We start from the raw sequence: 21,582 nt of genomic DNA on the forward strand, positions 1-21,582 counted from the left end.
TCTTCCTACATGTATCCTGCCCCTATTGCAAATGCTGACCTTTCATTTCCTGACACAGCATTTGTATTTAATACTGCCACGTGCCCCCGCCAACCTCACACACACAAACACACACAGACAGAGCACAGGCTTTGTGTGTGGAGGGGAGGGGGGTTACAAAGAGAATATGACCGTTAAAACAAACACCAACACACATTCACACTTTCACAGACATACCAGTCATTCACACACCTACCTGGGCTTTCCACAGGAACAAAGCAGAAACACAATCAGGCCAACCGAGGACTTTCCTAGAATGTCTCTAAAATAGAACAGACGTCCCTTATTGGATCTCGCCTGGCTCAGAACAACTTTGTTACTTAAGGGACAAAGATGGAGAAGCTGTTGGGGCTAACTTAAATACAGATTGTCTTATCTCTGCTGGATTTGCTAATGAAACGATTAACGGACATACGGACAGAAAACGCAGACCTCACAGAACATCAGCTTACTAGTTTTATTTCAAAATATTTTTTTCACAGAATGAATCTCAGAGAGGCTAGAGCACCACAGCAATTCCGGCGCCCACAGAGCGTTTTAGAACAGAAGCACCACACGTTATTGCTATGCCGCTCTACCAGAAAACAAGGGGTTTAAGAGGGAGAACAAACAAATTTAAGCTAGGGCAACATACAAACACACACACTACAACAGAATCATTAAAAATACAACAGTGGTGATTCTGAAAACTATCTAAATCTGTTTTGAAAGCTGTCAATATTCTTCATGGTTGCATCTGATGCTAGTTACATGACATTTGTGTGACCCTTGTGCCTTGTGGCTCTGGGCTGGCTAGAAGAGAAGGCCCCGACAGATCTAGGATGAGTGTATCCTTCCCTAAATCCACGCCTCAACCATTCAGGTGCAAAGTTGAAAACTGTACATAGAAACGTTATTCTGCTCCTATCCTCTATCATAGGCAGGCTCACTTCATTTCATGTAAAGCATTCTAATCGCAAAAAAACATGGACACAATGTAACAGGGTCATCGCTGTAAGATGGAAGAATACTTTGCAGTCATTCTATCAAAAAGTGTCACTTCATTCTGTCTTTCGGGGGAGGGAGAAGCATGTAGCTAACAGAATGCAGGAGGTGAGGGGGAAGAACTATAGAAGTAGCTGCAGGTTAGGAAGGACAGAGAAGACCTGGGAGAAGAAGCGTGGACACGGGGGATGCTGGTTGGTCATTTCTATCTGTTACAGATCTAAGAAAGCATTTTACAAAATCCTCAGTAAAAAAAGATGCTTCGCTGCCACGGAGTTGAGGGGGAGGGGTCAGAGAGACATGCCCGTTTTCCTTATGCGTCCTCCTCAGGGGCCACCTCCACAGCTTCAGTTACCTAGAGACAGCCAGGGCAGAGACAGGAACAACAGGTAAGAGACCAGCCCGGTGGGGTCTCAATGGCATCAGGTGGCTCCCTCTCCTCATATGCAGAAATCAAAGAAGTCAACGGGGGCTTGATTTGGCACACGTCCCCACCGTCACCTCTCCATTGGCACTGGTGAAGGCAGGGGTCCAAACTTCTGTTGAGCCACTTGCCATCCAAAAGAACTGAACTAAACTGGACTTTCTGCCGACTGTTCGTTACGGGGGCACAGTCACGCTTGTTTCAGTTGATATTATTTGGATTCACTTCTATGTGTAGATGCCTTTTTAAAATCACTGTCATTGTAGCTGTTTTCTATGGGAAATACTGCAGCAAAATCGCAGCAAAAGGTCAAAGGGCAAACGACATCCAGCGACGTCACCCTTTTGAAGTCTTGCCGCGATTTCGCAGCGGTATTTCCCATTTATAAAGGGAACGGTTAAACGGACGGTAATTGTCAAAATGCATACGTAGAATTTAAGCAGTTTAAGCAAATAATATCAACTGACACGAGCGTGACTGTACCCCTTTAAGATGGCAGTCCACGCCACTGCACTCGAAGCGGACGGACACGCGCGCAGGCACACGCTCACGCATACTCCTATGAGAACGCATGCAAACGAAGCACAGGAAGCACACGCCGCACACTGATAAAACGGGGTTAATGCACACACACACACTCTCTGTCACCCTCTCGGTGTAAAACCCACTCCGTCGTACCCTTGACCTGGACCGTCTCGCTTTGCCCTCTGACTGACATCAAGGAGGGGGCAGAGCTCCTGGTGGACGACACACTGACGCCGGAGCGAGACACACAGATCTGTGTGTGTGTGTGTGTGTGTGTGTGTTTAGGCATGAGAAAATGGGTTTGTATAGGGTTTGAGTAGGGTAGGTGTGTTGTGTGTAGGAGCAAGAGACATACATAAACACCATAGGGGAGAACAGGAATTAGACAATTAGATGATTATACGATTCCTTATCAAATGTAGACTTTTTCTCCTGCACTATATATCTTCTCCTTCCTCTGATGCGACATAGTAGTGTCATGTCCAGGGGGTGGACTTGTACATCAAGCTGGCTCACGCTAAGGAGTCAGGAGATAGGTTCCTGTCTTACGGGCCACTAGGCTCGAGAACCATCGGTTCTCAAGGCAACTTACTTACTTCCTCGGATAAAGGAATAGTCTTGACGTACCTCGCCGACCTTGGTCTCTCCGTTCTGGGCGGGGCCATCCTCCTTCTTCCCCTTGGCCACACCCTTCTTTCCCTTCACTCCCTTATCGTCCACCGGCTTCTGTACAGACAGCCAATCAGTACAGAGAACAGAGACATCCCCAATGCCAATAACAACAAGATGCAAATGTGTGTGTGTGTGTGTGTGTGTGTGTGCGTGTGTGCACAAACATGGTAGTGAGTTCCAATACTTTACCTTGGAGAGAACCTTCTTGGGCTTCACATCAGGTTTGACATCAGGTTTGACAGCAGGTTTGACATCAGGCTTGGGTTGAGCTGGTTTCTGCAGGTCAGAGAAGGCTCATTTAATTCTAGCACAATGTGGGCGTATTGGGAGAGCCTGGCGTGTCTGTGGCTGGGGTCTTGGCCTCTAAGGGCCTAAATTCGCTGGAGCAATATTTGTCAAACTGGAGCAAAAGTTTACTGTATGCTGTAATTAAGAATATTCCTAAAACACGATTTCCCTGGAGAGGTGATAATCACTATAATGTTATGTTATGTAAACAATGCAAAAATGGCTGATACCTTCAAAGCTGATATTTAAATGTATTTGAAGTGCTTATCTCTCTCTTCTGAGTGTCACAGTGTTCATTGCTCAGCTCTGATCCATTTGCGTTCCGACTAAATCTGGCCCTCGGTCTTTTGGGTCAATGTCAAGGATTGCTGTGGTTGAATTATGTAACATTGCCTTATCTCATGTTTTTCGGTTGAGAACCTGCACAGGCCAAACTCACAGTATGTCTACACCAGGGAATGACTGTATAATTACCCCAATTTAGAGGTTTGTAAAGGAAAGAAAACAAGGTTTAAAAAAAATAACACACATTACAATGTAGTTGCCTTTATAAAGGGCTTACACAGTGACTAGATTTTTGTTAATGCATTGATAACTGTGGTATCATTCTAAGCAATGACAAATGTTTGTTAATGATTCATAAAATATCTATGAAAAATGAACAGTGGATTCCTTCTGAAATCAATCATAATGTAGTAAAGTGTTACCCTTTATTGAAGTTCTGCTTATAGGTCCTTAAACTAAATGGCCCGTTAACCCTTGGCGATACTATATATTATAAAGTCATATACTTTATGGTAACAAATATATACAAGTAAATACATGTACATGTATAAATCACAAGGACCAATACTCAAGTATTTTATACAAAAAAAGGCATTATGGTGTACATTTATATAACAAACTATAACTATAAGCAGATACTAAAATAAATGGTTATATTTGAGTCATACAGGGACAACAATACAGTACATGATCACCCAGACAACAGATACAGTTCTCATGACTGAAGATGAACAAGGACAACAGAGATAAGACATGAACATGGCCAGACACAATCTACAGGGAGGTTTTCAAGTCACTACTTTTAATGTCCTAATCCACAGTTGGTGGAGCGCCATGCATCCCGGCTGGGTTGCCTTATGTAGCTTTGAGGACAGATTGAGCGTTGCTGTCATGCGAAGCTGTCTGTTGTTGATGATCGTTAACGTTCGCAATCATCTGGTTATGCCAATTGCAGATTAGGACTTAGAAGCATGATCAGGGGGGTATTCCACAAATGTGGCTAACTGAGCCTGACTTCTGCAACGAGTAAAACCTGGAAACTCTTCAAATCTCGAACATGGACTGAAGTAAAAAATAGCTTTCCGGGTTTTACTTTGTACAGAAGTCAGGCTTAGTCAGTTAACCAGGTTTGTGGAACACCACCCAGGATATCAGATTTACCTGTTTGGCTTGATAACTAAATATATGATAATTTTCAATTTAAGCTTCAAGAAAATGTCCGAATAGATTCTGTTTGGCCTTGGAGTGGGGTGTTATGATGGGAGGGCTGGGAGAAAAGAGAGAGAGATGGAGAGAGGGAAGGAGGAGATTAAACTCACCGATGATAACCTCTCTGACCGTCTGATGGGCTACAGGAACAAGGGATGGGGAAGAGAGAGAGAGAGAGAGAGAGAGAGAGAGAGATAGAGAGAGAGACAGAGACAGCCAGAGAGAGATATCAGTTGTACCTTTAGGGGCTTGTGATGTGTAATATGTGTTGATTGTCTTATGTGTTCCTTAAGAAGCTTATTTGTGTTTGTGATAGTGTGGACATGCACACACACACACACACACACACACACACACACACCACACACACACAGCAAACAAACACACACACACCACACAAAGTCACACAGCAAATAAACACACACACACCCCAAACACATACCTCTTGCTTGGTGACTTTGGGGGCATCCTTGCCCTCAGAACCCTCTGGAGACTACGGAAGAAACACAGATTAAGTGAAACTGAATCAAAGAAACATTCATTATATCTTACTGCAAAGACATACAGCCATTTCCTTTCACTCCCCGCATGTACTAAATGCCCTGTGCATGCAAGACTATGTGTGTGTGTGTGTGTGTGTGTGTGTGTGTACATGAGGATTAAGTGTTGGAAAGGCTGTTGATCTGACTGATAGCCAGCCTGGGGCAGACTGTTTTTATCAGAATGGTGTATCTGGACAGTGAAAATCTGGACCGAGACAAAACATCATCAAGCATTTCCCCCTGAAGGCGTCATCATTAGTCGTTTCCTTTCTTACAGCGACTCGATCTGGTCTGGTTTGGTGGTTTCCTGTAAAGTGCTACCTAAACCCTAGTGACTTTCATTTTCACACCAGTAGAGCATCAGCCCAGCGACTTATTTTATGCAATAGCCCACCTTTTTATTATATGCATCATCAGGCCAATAGGCTTATAGCTAGGGCACCACATGACTATCAGTCATTATGAACAAGAAACCTTCTGGAATTGGAATTTCAATTAATTATTTATTTATTTAATTTAGACTATATAATGTTTAACTAATGATTCGTTATACATTATTTCACAACACCCTGATCAGCATTATGAATGCGCCGTGACAAGTTGTTGACTTCACCTGAGGGCCTATTAGTCTTTGTGATCTCTTTCATGTTCAGAATGTAGAATCTCTGGGCTATTTACAGAATAGCCATGGTATTCATTTGGGTCAAACCGCCTTTGCAAAAACTGGTTGTTCAGCATCGTTTGCATGACAACGACCTCCGCCCCTAAACTCCCCCACCCGGTCCTCTCTGAGATAGGCTAAATCTACACGCGAGGACATGCAGACAATGGCAATTGTAGGTTATTGAAGAGAATCCCTGTATGTGCACTAATACAATGCGCCCGGCTCCAGCTGTCGGATAGTAGACTACCGTGTCTGATTCTCTCTCTCTCTCTCTCTCTCGGACTAGCCTACGTCCATACAGACTGTACGTGACGAGCTAGTTGGCTAACATACGGGTCTGGAAGACAGGAGGAGGAAGAGGATGTCGCTTGAAAATGTCTCTTATATGCCCATCCTCATAATCGACAGTGGCCTCGACAGACCATTGCTACAGACTATGGTCATAATGTACACAATCAATGATCTTCATGCACGGTAACTTTAAAATACCAGTCGTCGACTCGCCGGTGGGCTTGGGCACACATCCACCACCGGGTGACTTTCGCCAGTGCGCACAGTGGTGACACGGAGAGCGATAAAACGACTATCGATTTAACAGCCATTTAGTCCAGTGGAAAACAAGGTCACACGACAGGAAATAAAAATAAACACGCAATAGTTAAAATTAACCACGCATGATTCTAAGCTCCGCCGAAGACATTAGTCACACCTGAAACCTATTATTCGGTTTGTAAACTTTGGCATCCCCGTACCTGCTCGACGCAGCTAAAATGTAAGGGGGAAAATGAGCGCAATTGTCTGCGAAAACGAAAGAAACTACATTTGCAAGTGGACTATTTTTGCTTTCGCGATGGAAAGAATTGGCTCACCTTTCTCTTGGGCATTTTTCTTGTGAATAACTTTCCAACCAAACAAATAGTAATGCTGAGCCTGAAGGTCCAAGGCGCGAATTTGTAACTGCACGAATTACAGGATCAATATCTAAGCACCTTCGATAATAACATGTTAATTACATGCAGACCTAAAACTCAGAATCCCGCTCGACCATAGGGCAGAATTGACAGAATCTTCTCCTGTAGTGGGACGCGATTGGTCCAGCCTCCACTATGTAAATAATATAGGCGAGAACATTGGTCGAGGTTTCGAAAAGGATTTCCATGACATTTCTGTGATTGGCTCTTCGCTTTTTGTACGCAAATGACGGCTCTATCGTTGATGGATGTGTATGCCGAAAGAGAGAGAATAAAGAAATACAGACCAATGGAAACCTGACATCGCTCAAGCTCTCGGTATATCTGGGTAGTGTAGGTTAGGAACTGGCCAGAATGATGACGGTCACATGCAGGGCACCGTAGCCTATATAAATAAACCACAACACAAAAGTAGCCTATTTTTCCTAATTAATTAAACGTGACCATTTCTTAACACGAATTGTCATTTGGAGAGACGTTAATGTCCCACCGTTTCATAGTAGCATCTCAAAGCATTGGTGAGGAGGGGGTGGGAGACAGGTAAATTCAGACCAATTACCCAAAGGCCTTTTAAAAGCTACCTAAACAGTTAACATTTATTAGATTCATTTTCCTTCAAAAATATTATTTTCACATGATGGCAATACTAAACACCAGATGATATGACCAGTAGTGTCTTTTCCAGACCAGTCATTGAAACCCCAAACCATTTCACCGTCTTAACATTCTACATGTATATCACAATGGATATCACACCATTCTATACATCACAATAGATATTACAACATTCTGCAAAAAAAGACAATTCATCTCAACATTCAATGACATCACAATAGAGATACAGTTGTCACAATAAACAGGCACCCTCTAGTCTAGCATAACACAACGCTACATGGAGTGTGGACCTGAATACGTCGATGTTTTAGAAAGAAACCCAGAACACACACGAGCAGGTAACATGGCCTGCTCCACAAATCCCTTCCAGTTTTACCCTGTCAGCTATATAGAAAGGGGGAAAAAATAACAGAGTGAGTGTGTGTGTGTGTGTGTGTGTCTCTGTGTGTGTGTGTGTGTGTGTGTGTGTGTGTGTGTGTGTGTGTGTGTGTGTGTGTGTGTGTGTGTGTGTATGTGTGTGTGTGTGAAAGAGAGAGAGAGAGAGCGACGGCTAATTTGTAATGGTAACAATAGCTTATCAATTCCAGAGCTTGTCGTGTCAGGGCTGCGTGTGAGTATTGAAGGTACGCAGTTCATTAATTAAATGATAGCCTGGTCAGGGAAACACAGACTAATCAGATCCCTCAGAGATGAAGACTGACAGAGGACCATGTAAAGGCCAGATTTCAACATGCGGTGGAAAGCAGCACCTTAATCAGAATCAGAATACACTTTATTGTCTCACAATGTGAGAAATTTGTCTTGGGCACACACATGGTGTAGTAGACAGTCAACACACAGTTGTTAGTGAGGAGCCACATAGCAGAGTGAATGTCTGTCACGCTACTTAAAATGCTGTGACTGGGTCCGTGGTGTTGACATATACTTTGCCGACTAGTCGACTAGTGTCTTGAGAGGCTGACAGTTGAAGCTATCGAAAAACTGGGTTAAAGAATCAGTTATTTAAACATCCCTATACCTTAATGTTATTATTATTATTTTTTTCTTTTTATTATTTTTTATTATTATTATTTATTATTAGGCTATTGTTATTAGGGTGCTGCATGTGAAGGGTTCATAGAGAGGTGGATGTGGTAGATACAGAAGTCACCTTCCTGGCTTTTCTGTCAGTGTGTTGACGCTAACTGCTGGAGTTGTGCCACTTCTCAGTATCACTATCATGGATATTATTGCATTTCAGTCCTGATTAGTTGTGTAGTCGTGACTGAAGAAGTGGAAGTATTAGGCTATACCAGCAAATATTCTGAAATTGTTCAGTTTTTACATCAGTGGTAATTAGGTATACTCCGTATACCTCTACCCTCCACTACACTACTGTCCATGATCACTCAGTTACATAAAACATTCATTCAAGAATCTGGATACACCATCTGCATTGGATTATGGTTATATTGCGTTGTGATGCAAGACACATGAGTCTCATTGATTTGATGAAATTAATGAGACACTAGGCATATGTAGAAAAACTCTGGTGTTCTCACCATGGCATGGAAATGTCTTTGTGGACCCCAGGAAGACCAGCAGTCATTCTGTGACAGCTAATGGGGATCCAAAATAAACATAACCAAAAACATTAATTGTTCTGTACTGAATTAACTGATCATGAGTAGACTCTTCGGGTTTAGGTAAAGGCTGTCTTTGATCGACGTTCTACGGCAAACACTGCAGGACCAGGTTCCATTAGTAGCACTCGACTGACATCTTGTGGACAAAATACCTCATTGCCCCATTTTGTGGACAACATACCTCATTGCATATAAACGTATTATTCTGTAGGTTTTACAATATGGTAACATATCTAGTGTTACCATGGATATTAAGTGGATAGGCCTATGCATTATCATTTTGTCTCAGTATTCACATAGGCCTACAGTGCGATGTCTTAGCAAGGGCAGACCAGAAGAATCAATTCAGAATTTTGAAAAGCTATATTAAAAGTGGACAGGCTTAAGCTACTCTATGCTCACTCTTTGTTTAATCAGTACTACTTTTTATTTTGTTGAAAGAATGTAGGCCTAACTATTAGTTAAATACAGATTAAGAACAATGGAGTAACTGTCTTAACTACTCAATGTAATTCTGTTTATAAATAAAGCTGGAATGAATAAAAACAATGATTACATTAGGCCCACATCAGAAAAATAGAATATAAACCATAGGCCTACTTCTGAAGGCTACGGCGAATTCATGGACTACATTACGTCATCCAGGCGCAGGTGCCTTGCACTCGGAATGACTCGTATCCAGCGGATTTGATGTAGGCTTGCACTTAAGCATATAAGCAACTAATCCGTTGACATCAATGAATTCAAAGTGAATATTGATTCTTCTCATTCGCGTTGCCGTTATGGTTTTGGGTGTAAATTATAAGCAATAATATAGGCGGTAGGCTACTGTAGCCTATGGGCGGGACTTCGTTCCAGTGCAACGAAGCCAGTGTTGACTGTTAAAAGGCAAGCCAGTGCAGTATCTGATAAGAAGGTAAGGTTGACAGCAATGCAATTGCGCAGTAACTCAGCGTAGCCTATAAATAAATAGGTTATTCTTTCAAATACATCGAAATTGTTGGAATTCTTCGGACTGATCATAATGCATTCAATTGAACCAGCGTAGGTCACCAATAGCGATGTCACTGCTATTGTTGAAGGACTGCCTGAGCGTTAGCAAGCCAGCCAGCTAGCTGTTAGCTATCTAGCTAGCTATAAAACGATACATAACATCTCAACTCAAAGATTAAATTATCCAGTTCTACCTATACATTTTTTTAAACTTCAATTTCCCACTGTAGGCTTTGTTTGTTTCGTGCGAGGGCAGCTCGTGCCATTGCACTTTATAGTGGATTCTGCACGCTACAATGTAACAACCTGTCATACCTGGAATTACATCATTATTGTCATACGATGCTAGCTATCATACGAGCTACGAATTGGTTTTATATCACACGTTACAGCATTAACTTGCAGTTTTCTTTATTAAGCGTGCACGCACAACTATGCAATGATAAATACATTTTTCTGCAACGCCAAGTTATTGTACCATTGCATAGCTAGGCACTGTAGCCTGTTGTGTACCATAGACTCTGTGCAATTCAATTGTCTTACAGTCAAGCAGTGAATCTGTGTGTTTCATGTATAATAATATGGTTTTAAGGGACAAATCTTCAAAATTAACACACATACACACACATTACCCATTTACATCCTAACCCGACTGCCTTGTCTTACCACAGGAGGGCATAATGCTGGTCTGCAGAGTGGGAGGAGGTTCAGGCTATCCCCTGGTCCTTCTGTGGGTCCTGCTTCTACCTCTGGTCTCTCTCCAGGGCCATCATGGGAGGGACCAGGAGGCCAAAAGCCGGGCCAAGCTGCTGCTGCTGTCCTTCGATGGCTTCCGCTGGGACTACATCAACCGGGTACCCACCCCTAACTTCGATGCTGTGATTGCGGAGGGGGTGAAGGTGGAGAGGGTGGAGAACGCTTACATCACCAAAACCTTCCCCAACCACTACAGCTTGGTAACAGGGCTGTATGCTGAGACGCACGGCATAGTGGCCAACGAGATGTACGACCCGGTTCTTAACCGGTCCTTCTCCATGGAGACGGCAAGCATGTATGACCCTCGATGGTGGGAGGAAGCGGTGCCCCTTTGGATAACCAATCAAAGAGAGGGAGGGCGGAGCGGGGCGGTTATGTGGCCTGGGTCCGACGTAGAAATCCACGGCGTGTTTCCGACCCACTACCTTCCATACAACGCCTCGGTTCGCTTTGAGAGTCGCGTTGACAGGATTATAGAATGGTTCTCCGGGCCAGGAGAGGAAGCGGTGGACTTTGGGGTTCTGTACTGGGAGGAACCGGACGAGAGTGGACACAACTTCGGCCCAGAGAGCTCCCTTATGGACGTGGTGATCGCTGACATCGATGATAAGCTGGGCTACCTCAGGAATGAGCTGAAGAAGGCCGGCCTGTATGAGAGAGTCAACCTCATAGTCACCAGTGACCATGGGATGACTCAGCTGTCCACTCATAAGATCATCGAGCTGGACGTGTACGTGTCCAGAGAGCTCTACACTTGGGTGGACAAGAGTCCTGTGGTGGGGATCCTGCCCATAGAGGGTGAGGAGTACGACAGTTGTCTTAAACACACAGCAATGGCAAACGCTATGTTCTCCATTAGTATTAATTAGACAGTGGTTGACTGAAAAAGGCATGGACTGAGATTCAGTCTGTAATGTTCAAAACATTTCATGTAAAGTGTGATTGTAGCTCATTATAACTGCACCTGGCACTCAAACCACGCTTGTCACTTATTTTACAGGTAAATATGACGAGGTGTACAGCAAACTGGTGGACGTGAACCCCAATATGATGGTCTATAAGAAAGAGGACATTCCAGACAACTTCCACTACCGACACAATGTCAGGATCATGCCCATTCTCATAGAGGCCAAGGAGGGTTGGACCATCATGCAAGACAAGAGTGGACCGTTCATGTGTAAGTTTAAAGTAAACCAGTAATGCCACAAAATTCTGAACAAATATCATTTTTGCCCCACTTAATTTTTGACATGGATAACCTTGATGAATTAATCAATTAATCAATCATTAATGTTAACTTGCAACACTTTGGGCAGTATTAATAATTTATTTCTCTGTAATCCATAGTGGGGAACCATGGCTACAACAACTCTTTACCCAGCATGCAACCTGTATTCGTGGCTCGTGGGCCTGCCTTCCGCCGCAACTATGTGAAGACCTCCATGCACTCCGTCGACCTTTACCCTCTCATGTGTCATATCCTCTCCCTCCGCGCCTTGCCTAACAATGGATCTCTCTCCAGGGTTCAGGACCTCATCTCTGAGCCCTTTCCCCCCACTCATCCTACCCCGACCAGGGTCGCAGTGTACTCCCTTGCCCCTATCGTGGGCTCTCTGCTGGGGGTCCTGTTGGTGCTTGGGTTCCTGAAGGTGTTTGTCAGGCATGTGACTCTGAGACAGCTGCCCTCTCTGAACGTGTCCCCCAGGGGCCGGGAGATGACCCAGCCTCTACTGCAAGAGGAGCTGCACCTGTAGAGGAGACCAGAACAAAAGGGACGAAGAAGGGAATGGAGGAAGAAAGGAGAGGTGTCAATTTCCAAAATATGGACGTGAAAAGAAGAGGAAGAATTTCCAAAATAAAACATGGCTGGGTCCAGAAACACCCCTAGCCCCTTCCCCCTTCCTCTGAGCCCCTCTTTCAGTAATTACAGATCTAATGTATTCAGTTGTGAGAAGTCAGTGGAAAGGGGAAAGGGCGAAGGTGTTTTTTCTAGTCGGTACATTCCTCCGGTAAGGGAAAGGAGGAGCAGCACCTTTCTGCAGGCTTCAGTGTGGCTTCACTTTGATTTATCAATCAACTCACCAGCTCACCATTAGCTACTGTTCAAAGTGTAAAGTCTACCCGAGATTGTGTTGTTACATGAAATCACTGGCACCATTAGTAGCTATGTACTTATTTGATGTTGCCAGAGAGTAGCCTCTGTCTCTTTAAAAGGATAAGAAATGGTAATAATGCATAGCATGGTGTTGCTGTCGGTTGAAAACATCCTCTCCAAAACGGCGATAGTTTTCAGAATGCTGAAAAGAACATGTCGTTGTTAAAAAAAGAAAAAAAAGAAGTAAAATCACCAATTATGAGCTTGGGTTTAGAATACATAGAATGTGCTGGGGAGGTGTTCAGAGGTTGTAAAGGGTGTTCCCAGCTTTCATTTTATGTCAAAATAAATGAAAGTAATGTATGTAAAAAGGTTTTCACCGAACAGCGATGGTGGGTTGACTGTGATGATAATACGCTTGCTTTAGTATTATGAACTAAATGAGTCAGTGAGGTTTTAGTGTTCGATTTGGTGTTAACGCTGTGCCTAAAGGCTAGGACAGGATAAGCGCTTAGACCACTTTAGATATTAGACTCTCAGAAGCTGCTCACGTGTACAGCCATTAATATATCTGTTACCTTGCCATTCAGTAGCCATTACCATTTGCCTTTCATCTCTACTGAGATCATCTGTCTGTAAGCTGTGAAGTTAGATTGTGTGTCAATTATTTATTTTGTTTTCTAGATTTTGTCATGATGTGGCATATCTCTGTACAAATGCCTGTGTATTGTTGCTCCATAATATGTTTGATAATCCATGACCATTTGTTGGTGAAACGTGAAGTGCAATTGCTATTGGTCAATATTTTGTCTTAGGGATTGTAGGGGTTTCTTAGTTGTTTGGTTGAGAAGACTACTGAGACTGGAGGGTTAGGGTTTCCTAGTTGTTTGGTTGAGAAGACTACTGAGACTGGAGGGTTAGGGTTTCTTAGTTATTTGGTTGAGTATTCTACTGAGACTGAAGGATTAGGGTTTCTTTGTTGTTTGGTTGAGTACTGGAGAAGAGAGATCTGTTACCCTGATTTGCACTAAATGATTGAACTGAAACAGAAAGATGGGTCAGTAGGATGCTTTTAAAGGAGGTGTATTAATTGCACTCTTTATTTGTAGATGTTATTTGAATTGAACAATGATAGGTGCCTCTTGCCAAAACACGTTCCATTTGATTCTGAGAGTAACTTAGCTTCCAACTCTGTTACAACAGATTTCATTGTATTGATATCTTGATATAGGCCTAGATTATTTAAGGATATGATAGAATTTGTCTTTTTAGATTTTAATCACATTAACATCTGTGCCAAAAAGAAATAACAGACAACATCACTGTGATACTTTTGACAGAATTTAAATTGACAAATCATAAGCATTTGTATAAAAAATCCTATAACTTTATGATTCATCAATTGTCATGTTTCTTGAAAGAAAGAAAAAGAGTTGTCTGGTCATTATGCTTTTACTCCCTAATCAAGAGAAATTTTAATTATATATCTTTATATTGAAAAGCACACATGGAAAATTAATATCTCAGTTCAGTATTTCATTAACTTATTCAGCCTTTGGAGTAATTGTGAATATAAAACGTATTAAGAGGTATGGAACAGTAGCTTATTTTACAAAATAACATTGTCATATTGATACAATTTAATTGCACTGTTCTGCTCAAATAAAGGGACAAATAAAAGTCGCAGTGCTTGTCCTGGATTGATTTATGGGACTGGAACATGGATCCAGCCTCCTTGTGTCCTTTTTAATCGGTAATGCTTTATTCATTCATTTTCAGTATGGTACAGTAGGCTAAGTATAAAACCTGTATCACATTTGTCACACAATTGTCTAATTGGGGTTATTTCCAAGTGGCCCTTGATGAACATTGATTCATTTCTTAGAAGCTGCACTGCTCGCTACAAAGTCTCCGTCGAGCTGCTCATTTGCATACATTACCTGTTGACCGCCAGGATCAAAGTTCATTTATGAGTTATCGCTGGAATTTGCTCATGCGCTGAGACACCAGCCGTCCGTGTTCCGAGAGTGTGAACGTTTCAGCACCTACACTGCTTCACCCAAATCTGGAACCTCACTCAAGACACTCAACAAACATGGAAAACAACATTTACGAGAAAGTAGACGAAGGCAATGTGTACGAAACGCCCGACAGCCCAGCGGTGGCCAAGTATGAAAACCAAGGGGCCCTCTATGAGAACACGGGGGAGGTGACGGAGGCGCTGTACAGCGAGGTACAGGTGCACGCCACCAAGGGAGAAAAGAAAACCTCGCCGGCCTATATGAACACCGGGGAGACTGAAGGTGAGAAAAACGACAAGAGTTCCTCTTCTTCTTCGTCCTCGAGCGACAGCGAAGAGGAGAAAGTCGAGGAAACCAAAGCAGCGGTGGAAGAGGCGGTGACATTGGCGGTAGAGACAGCAGCGGTTGAGACAGCAGCGGTTGGGTCAAGTGCAGAGGCTGAGGATGCTCCGCGGGTGTTGGCGGCAGGCTCCAGACGCTCGTCGTCGTCGTCGTCGTCATCATCATCGTCCTCCGAGTCTCCCGGGGACCCGTGCGATGACCCACCGACTCCGCTTCAGGAAGACAACGCGGAGGCTGGGATGCTCATGGCCTTCATCCACACCGAGCAGGCCGCAGAACCCCAGGCGGTCGACTACAGTCTGAAAACTCTTGAGAGTGTCACTTTGGACGAGAATAGCGTTGCACCAGCAGACCCAACTCAACCTGAAATCTCTCTGTTTGTCAAGGTAAGGAAGAAATTGTAGACACTGATTTCAATTTCACGGCAATACATTTGTCTTTTGGTGGTGTAGTTGCTTGAAAGGGGTGGATTGTAGTAGTTTCATCATAATATAAGCGGGTAGACATCTTACATAAAGTAAGATACTATAGGCATATTTCTTTGGTCTGAAGGTCGTTGGCAGTATTCATCCTGGACTTCGCCACCGGCCAAGGTCTTTTTTTCCAGTGTGAGATAATGCCTTATCTAACGGGCTTCCAAAAATATACAGAATATTGTGTTATTAAGCCACATGGGCTGAAAGAGAACGTATAGTGGCCACTTAATTGAGGCTATTTAATTCATGTTGACTCAATTTGTGTAGTTCCTTCCAATAACAATGATACTGCCTACAGCAAGTCTTGGCTAACCGGATGGTGCCCCAGATAGCAAGCGGATGTGTAATAATTCTGGGCCATATATGGGCCGGAACTAAGCCACAAGGGCCAGATCTGGCCTGTATATGGCCCAGATCCGCTTGCTATCAGGGCCTGGCTATCTATAACTCAGATAACTTTGTTGCCTATTTGACATGGAGTTCTGTTGGCACGGCAGTCTGAAGTCAGTCAGTTTGAACTAAGATACAATCACTAGGGTTTACATCTCAGTTATACGCCTCATGTGTTCGCTGACTGTCAACCAATCATATCTCCAGGCTCTGCAAATATTGATTTCAGGACCAGGGTAGTCTGTCATCTCAATGAAAGTCAATTTCTCTCAGCATCAGGGTGGAGGGGGTGGTTGTGGTGTATCTTTGACTTTCAGACGAACTCGTGGAGCCTGATGTAATGATTAACTACTTTACAGTAGGGCCATAGAAACCAAGGGTGAACACTCCATGCTTGAGCAAATCTAGAATGTGTGTTTTCTTGGCTCTCGAACACAGCGGGACTCTTAATCTGTCTATCTGAACATGCAGGGTCACTTTGCTGATTGAGCAGCAGAGAGTCACAGTGTGTGAGAGAGAGAGGATTCATGCATGCATCCCTAGGAACAAGTAATGGTAAATGGACTGCACTTATATAGCGCTTTTCCACCTTAGCGGCACTCAAAGCGCATCACAATGGCCTCTCATTCACCCATTCACACACACATGGCGGTAGCTGCCATGCAAGGTGCTAACCTGCTCATTGGGAGCAATTTTGGGGTTAGGTGTCTTGCTCAAGGACACTTCGACATGTGGACAGTCGGAGCTGGGATTCGAACCACTGACCCTTCGATCACTGAACGACCGGCTCTACCAACTGAGCTACAGCCGCCCCACAGGTGCTTAGCAACAGTAGCCGACAGCCCCTATACATAAATGGACCTACACCATGGTATTGATTACTCTGCACCTGTTATTCATGCAATACAACCATGTTAAGGGTGAAACGTGTGTCGATCAACAAAGTATGCATTGTGCTCGAGTCCCACTCAGACAAGCCTGTGATTGATCAAGATTTTTTAAAGATCAACTAGTTTGTCATTTGTATATAATAATGAATGATACACGAGCCATTCGAACACCCAGTTGTGTTAAGATGAAAGGTGTGAACATCCACGCTAGTGTCTTCACCTGCCCTGCCAGTCTCAGGTGGGTGCGGTAGGTTTCGCAACAGATTTTTATGTTCGAATAGTCTCATAAAAAAGAGACAATAAAAGTGTTCAGGGCTTTAGCAACGAGATACTAGATTTCCCATACATGCTATCAGTTGAAACATCCCCACTGTCTGACAGGCTCCCAGTTAGCATACACACCCTTCATAGTACAGCATGTTTGTTGATAGGATTGTGGTTCCCTTTCACTAATAGCGAACACTTTCTATTGAACAGTGGGTAATAGGATTCACAGAGCTGCTTTTTACAGCTTGTTTACTGTATTGGGTACAGGCTTGTTTGCTATGACCTGTAGGTTGGTATGGTGACAGTGGCCACACATTGGATCATAGAGCTGTGAAGCTACTGTGGCTTCAGCTTGATAACATAGTTTGTGGGACTGTGAAGTCCTGCCTGCCGGCGGCCTATCTGTTCTGTCTAAAATAGACTATGGCCTATCTACATGATATTATGTCGAAACTTTGCATGATATATTGCCGGTTTCGTGTACCACGGTCTCTCTGAAGGTTCTGGGCTACCTCATAAAACATCCACATTAATGGTATGCTCATAAAAAGGCGGGAATAGAATAGTCCATATATTCTGATATAAAGAATGTTAGCTGTTACAAAGGAGGTATTGGAGCAAGGATCAAAGACCCAACTCTGGCTTGTGTTACGAAAGATAGGGAATGTCTGTTAATGATTTGTTGGTAAGTCAAGTAGGACAGTGATTTGAGCCCCCTACATCCTCACTTGCCTTGTGCACCACTATTTGGCAAGGGAATGAGTGATGTTAAATGAGAAATGAAGTGGTCGAGAGAGGTAAGGAGAGAGAGGGAGGAGGAAGAGTGAGAGATGGGGGTGATGGAGAGGTGAGGGAGAGAGAGAGAGAAAAAAGAGGGTGGAGGGAGAGTGAGGGAGGGATGAGGAAGAGTGAGAGAGGGGGGTGATGGAGAGGTGAAGGAGAGAGAGAGAGAGAGAGAGTGGAGGGAGAGTGAGGGAGGGGTGAGCGAGTGAGAGATGGAGGCACTACTCTTTGTACTACTTTCTACTACAGTAAGTCGCTAGATAGATAGATAGATAGATAGATAGATAGATAGATAGACAGACAGACAGACAGACAGACAGACAGACAGACAGACAGACAGACAGACAGACAGATAGATAGATAGATAGATAGATAGATAGATAGATAGATAGATAGATAGATAGATAGATAGATAGATAGATAGATAGATAGATAGATAGATTAGGTAGGTAGGTAGTTAGGTAAGTAGGTAGGTAGGTAGGTCGGTAGGTAGGTAGGTAGGTAAGTAGGTAGGTAGGTAGGTAGGTAGGTAGGTCGGTTGGTCGGTCAGTAGGTAGGTCGGTAGGTAGGTAGGTAGGTAGGTATTATTTATCTCGGAGGGGAAATTGTTGAATTAGTTAGATTCAGACAATAACATAGAAAAGCACTCTTGACTCAAGGCTTAACAAGTAGTCAGCCAGGTGGGAGAGGCCAACATAACAGTCCAAAATAATCAGAAAAGCCCACACACTGACAAAAAAATATACAAACTCTTGGATGCAAAAATAGAAGATTTATTACAAAGTGAAGAAAGGTCCATTTTTTCACCTTTGTTCACTTTGTAATAAATCTTCTATTTTTACATCCAAGAGACTATAGTTTTTTTTGTCAGTGTGCTGGATTTTTCTGATTATTTTAGTTTGATTCAGGGAATTTTCTTTTCAAACAGCTCAGTTAATTTGAGACATTAAACAACTTTGCCACAGTGCATGCCTGATTTATGGTTATAGTGAGAGCCTTATCCCTGAAATAGCATCGGTCTTGTAGAATGATTAACACGGTTTCTCTCAAGGAGAAAGGAGAAGCAGACATCAGTTTCTAAGGCTTCTGTGCATACGGTTGGTATTGATATTTACTATAAGAAGCCCTACATCCACTTCTTCAGCCTCTAACACAGAAGTTGATTGAGTGATAATACTGCAGAGGAATATATGAACATTCTCTGTGAAGGTTCCAGAGGCGTGCCTCTCAGCATGCATGTCTGTGTGTCTGCCACAAGAGGGGGCTGTTCTGAGCACCCGCATGCACAGATGGAGCCTCGCTGGAGGGCAGATGCTGTATGATGCTGAAACTTTATTTCAGGGTCTGAGGTGAAGTTACCTATGATGCTTATACCTGGGGTGAAGCTTTAGTTGTTCAATCAATTGAACAGCCTTTCCACCTGCTGACTGTTCCTCTCACAAGTACTTTCCCCTTAAACCAAGATGCATTTATAATCTTCTTGAGCTCCTGTAATTTTCTCCCCATTTGTGAATGTCAATACGATTTTCACAGTATGTCATGCTTTTTTTAGTTGACCTATATTGGCAATTTCCCAAAAAACATTTGTTTCCACGCTAAAACCAAAGCCAAGCATCAATAATTCAGGCAGGAATCTTCTCCCTGTGGTGCTCAGGTTTAACCTGTTATATCCTGACAGAACTGGGTGCGTGTGAACGGACATTAAATATACATGCTGTCACTCACTTCTACACGCACGCCTGCACAAACACACACACACACGCACACACACATGCACACACACACGTGCACACACAGTTCTTGGGACAGGGGGCTCAGTTACACTGCCATCAGCAGTGGATCTTGACCTTACATTGAACTCACACAAAAGCCATTTATCACAAAGTTTCTTTCTATCAGTGATGCTGATGAAAGAGGAAGAGAGACACGACATGATTAATGAAATGGGAGACAGACGTGGACGGGGGAGAGAGAGAGATGGTGGGAGAGAGATGAGTGAGAGAGAGCGAGAGAGGGAGGGAGATATGGGTGAGGGAGAGATGGAGGGAGGGAGAGCGAGAGTTGGAATGGGTGAGTGAATAGAGAGAGATACGTGTGTGTGTGGGAGGGGGGCAGTGAGAGGTGGAGGGGGAGAGAGTAGGGAGAGTATGAAGCGAGGGCTCCGCCCCCTGCTATAGGCTGACACCTGTTCCCAGTCTGTGTCAGTGAGAGCTGCAGCTTCCCATCTGTGGTCCTGCAGGTGAAAATCAGAGCCCAGGGCTGACCCTAGCTACCCCGGCCCAGGGCTGACCCTAGCTACCCCGGCCCACCCGGCGCTCTCAGCATCTCCACCTGGGGAGGCCAGCAAGGAGACGAGGAAGGGGACAAGCGAGGTGACAAGCAAGGAGACAAGCGGGGATAGAGGAAGGCTCAAGAAATAAGGAACCAATAGCTCTTCAGACTTTGGTCGTCCAGCTCCTATCTCTGTACGGAGGATGTAGACTCCTATATTGTGGATGGGACTTATTCTAGCAGTCGTGCAGATTTGACTTTTTACTCCCAAAAGCAAGGTGCCCACAAGGACAGGCACAATGTCCGCTAACGGACAGGACAAGGACCCTGACATAGAACTCTTTGTTAAGGTAAGAGACAGGTGTGCTTTAACCAAATGCAGCTCTGTCCGCACCGTTTCTGTGTAGCAGTCGCGCCGTCGTTCCCGTACCTGGGCAGAGTTTGAGCGCGGCGCCGGAGCAGGCGTGCGCGTAGTGGAAAGTGTGAGTATTGTAATTCTAGAGCGGCGCTAGAGTTACAGCGGCGCGTTCTGATGCAGGTTGACCCAGGGCTGTTGTGACAGCGATACCGTAGCTGTACCTGTTGATGGCAGGCAACGCAGCCTACTCACTGCCACATGCGACACTATGCAAAACAATATGAGTTCATCTCGATAAGCTCATCGGCTTATCCACAGACGGGAAAAGCACAATGACACCCGGCGCACGTTAGATTCGAAGTACAATGTCAGTCCCTTAGAATGGCCTGTCTTTGCATCCACTTAACTTTGGATCAGCTTATTCACTGTACCCACAGTACTACAGTACGCACAGTGGGCGTTGTGAAGAGTCGGGGGCACGCTGTTGTACACGTGTTGTGTAGCTGTTAGATTCCCCAGAGCCCCAAACCCTGAGGCAGAGCCAGGCGAGCCTTCTGGACCCGGGGCTGCCGAGGTGGGAAATCACAGCGTTGATGAGCTCCAGAGATGCACCGACCCAGTTAACCAGCACGGAGTCAGCCGACCCACCAGCCAGCCAGCCAGAGGGCTCCCAGGGGCCCGGAGTCACTGACATTCAGACAACCTGCTGGCGTCAGCACCAGGCTCTCCGTATCTCACACCCAGCTCTGCGCTGTGAATAACAAGTCGTCTTCGTGCTGCTTCTGCCAGCCACCAGGGAAACGGTGAACATGTCCCGTGTGTGACGGCTTTCGCATGTCTCACCGAGAGGATGCTGTATAATGAGGCTGGAAACAGGACTGTCTGAAGGTTACAAACCGGAGATGTAGCAAGTCCTTCGCCCGGGCCTGTTCGCCACAGTGCCCCCTGGGATGTGTCCCATATGGACCGAGCTGCATGGAGCCGACAGCTTTCACTAGCAGGCCCACAGACCCCCCCACCCTTCTATTCTGGGGTGTTTTGACACAGTTTACCCAACTGAGTCTACAGTGTTTTTGAAGGGGATGAATGACCCAGAT

The 21,582-nt window shown here is 44.3% G+C and overlaps 3 protein-coding genes across 4 annotated transcripts in view; 2 read left to right on the top strand and 1 right to left on the bottom strand.

Annotated features, from left to right (window-relative positions):
* Positions 1-489: 489 nt before the first annotated feature.
* hmgn3 (high mobility group nucleosomal binding domain 3) lies at positions 490-6,666 on the bottom strand. Its single transcript, XM_084439747.1, has 6 exons — positions 6,502-6,666; positions 4,869-4,919; positions 4,537-4,566; positions 2,834-2,920; positions 2,600-2,698; positions 490-1,378 (listed from the first exon to the last, which is right to left on the bottom strand). Exons 1-6 carry the CDS (start codon positions 6,514-6,516, stop codon positions 1,337-1,339), a joined length of 324 nt encoding a protein of 107 aa, XP_084295873.1. The 5' UTR covers positions 6,517-6,666; the 3' UTR covers positions 490-1,336.
* Positions 6,667-9,681: 3,015 nt separating this feature from the next.
* enpp5 (ectonucleotide pyrophosphatase/phosphodiesterase 5) lies at positions 9,682-14,367 on the top strand. 2 transcript variants are annotated; one of them, XM_084439359.1, is made up of 4 exons: positions 9,682-9,759; positions 10,508-11,390; positions 11,593-11,769; positions 11,940-14,367. In XM_084439359.1, the coding sequence occupies exons 2-4, from the start codon at positions 10,517-10,519 to the stop codon at positions 12,344-12,346; spliced, it is 1,458 nt and encodes a 485-aa protein (XP_084295485.1). In that variant the 5' UTR covers positions 9,682-9,759; positions 10,508-10,516; the 3' UTR covers positions 12,347-14,367. The 2 variants fall into 2 exon arrangements, with proteins under 2 accessions (XP_084295485.1, XP_084295486.1); XM_084439360.1 differs by having other exon boundaries at positions 12,115-14,367.
* A 286-nt stretch (positions 14,368-14,653) lies between these two features.
* clic5b (chloride intracellular channel 5b) overlaps positions 14,654-21,582 on the top strand; it is an 11,538-nt gene continuing 4,609 nt past the window's right edge. Inside the window, exon 1 of the mRNA XM_084439871.1 lies at positions 14,654-15,436. Within this exon, the coding sequence (XP_084295997.1) occupies positions 14,783-15,436 (654 nt within the window). The 5' untranslated portion in view covers positions 14,654-14,782. The remainder of the gene's footprint in view (positions 15,437-21,582) is intronic.

The sequence above is a fragment of the Borostomias antarcticus genome (assembly GCF_949987555.1).
Source record: "Borostomias antarcticus genome assembly, chromosome: 6".
Taxonomy (NCBI): Eukaryota; Metazoa; Chordata; class Actinopteri; order Stomiiformes; family Stomiidae; genus Borostomias; species Borostomias antarcticus.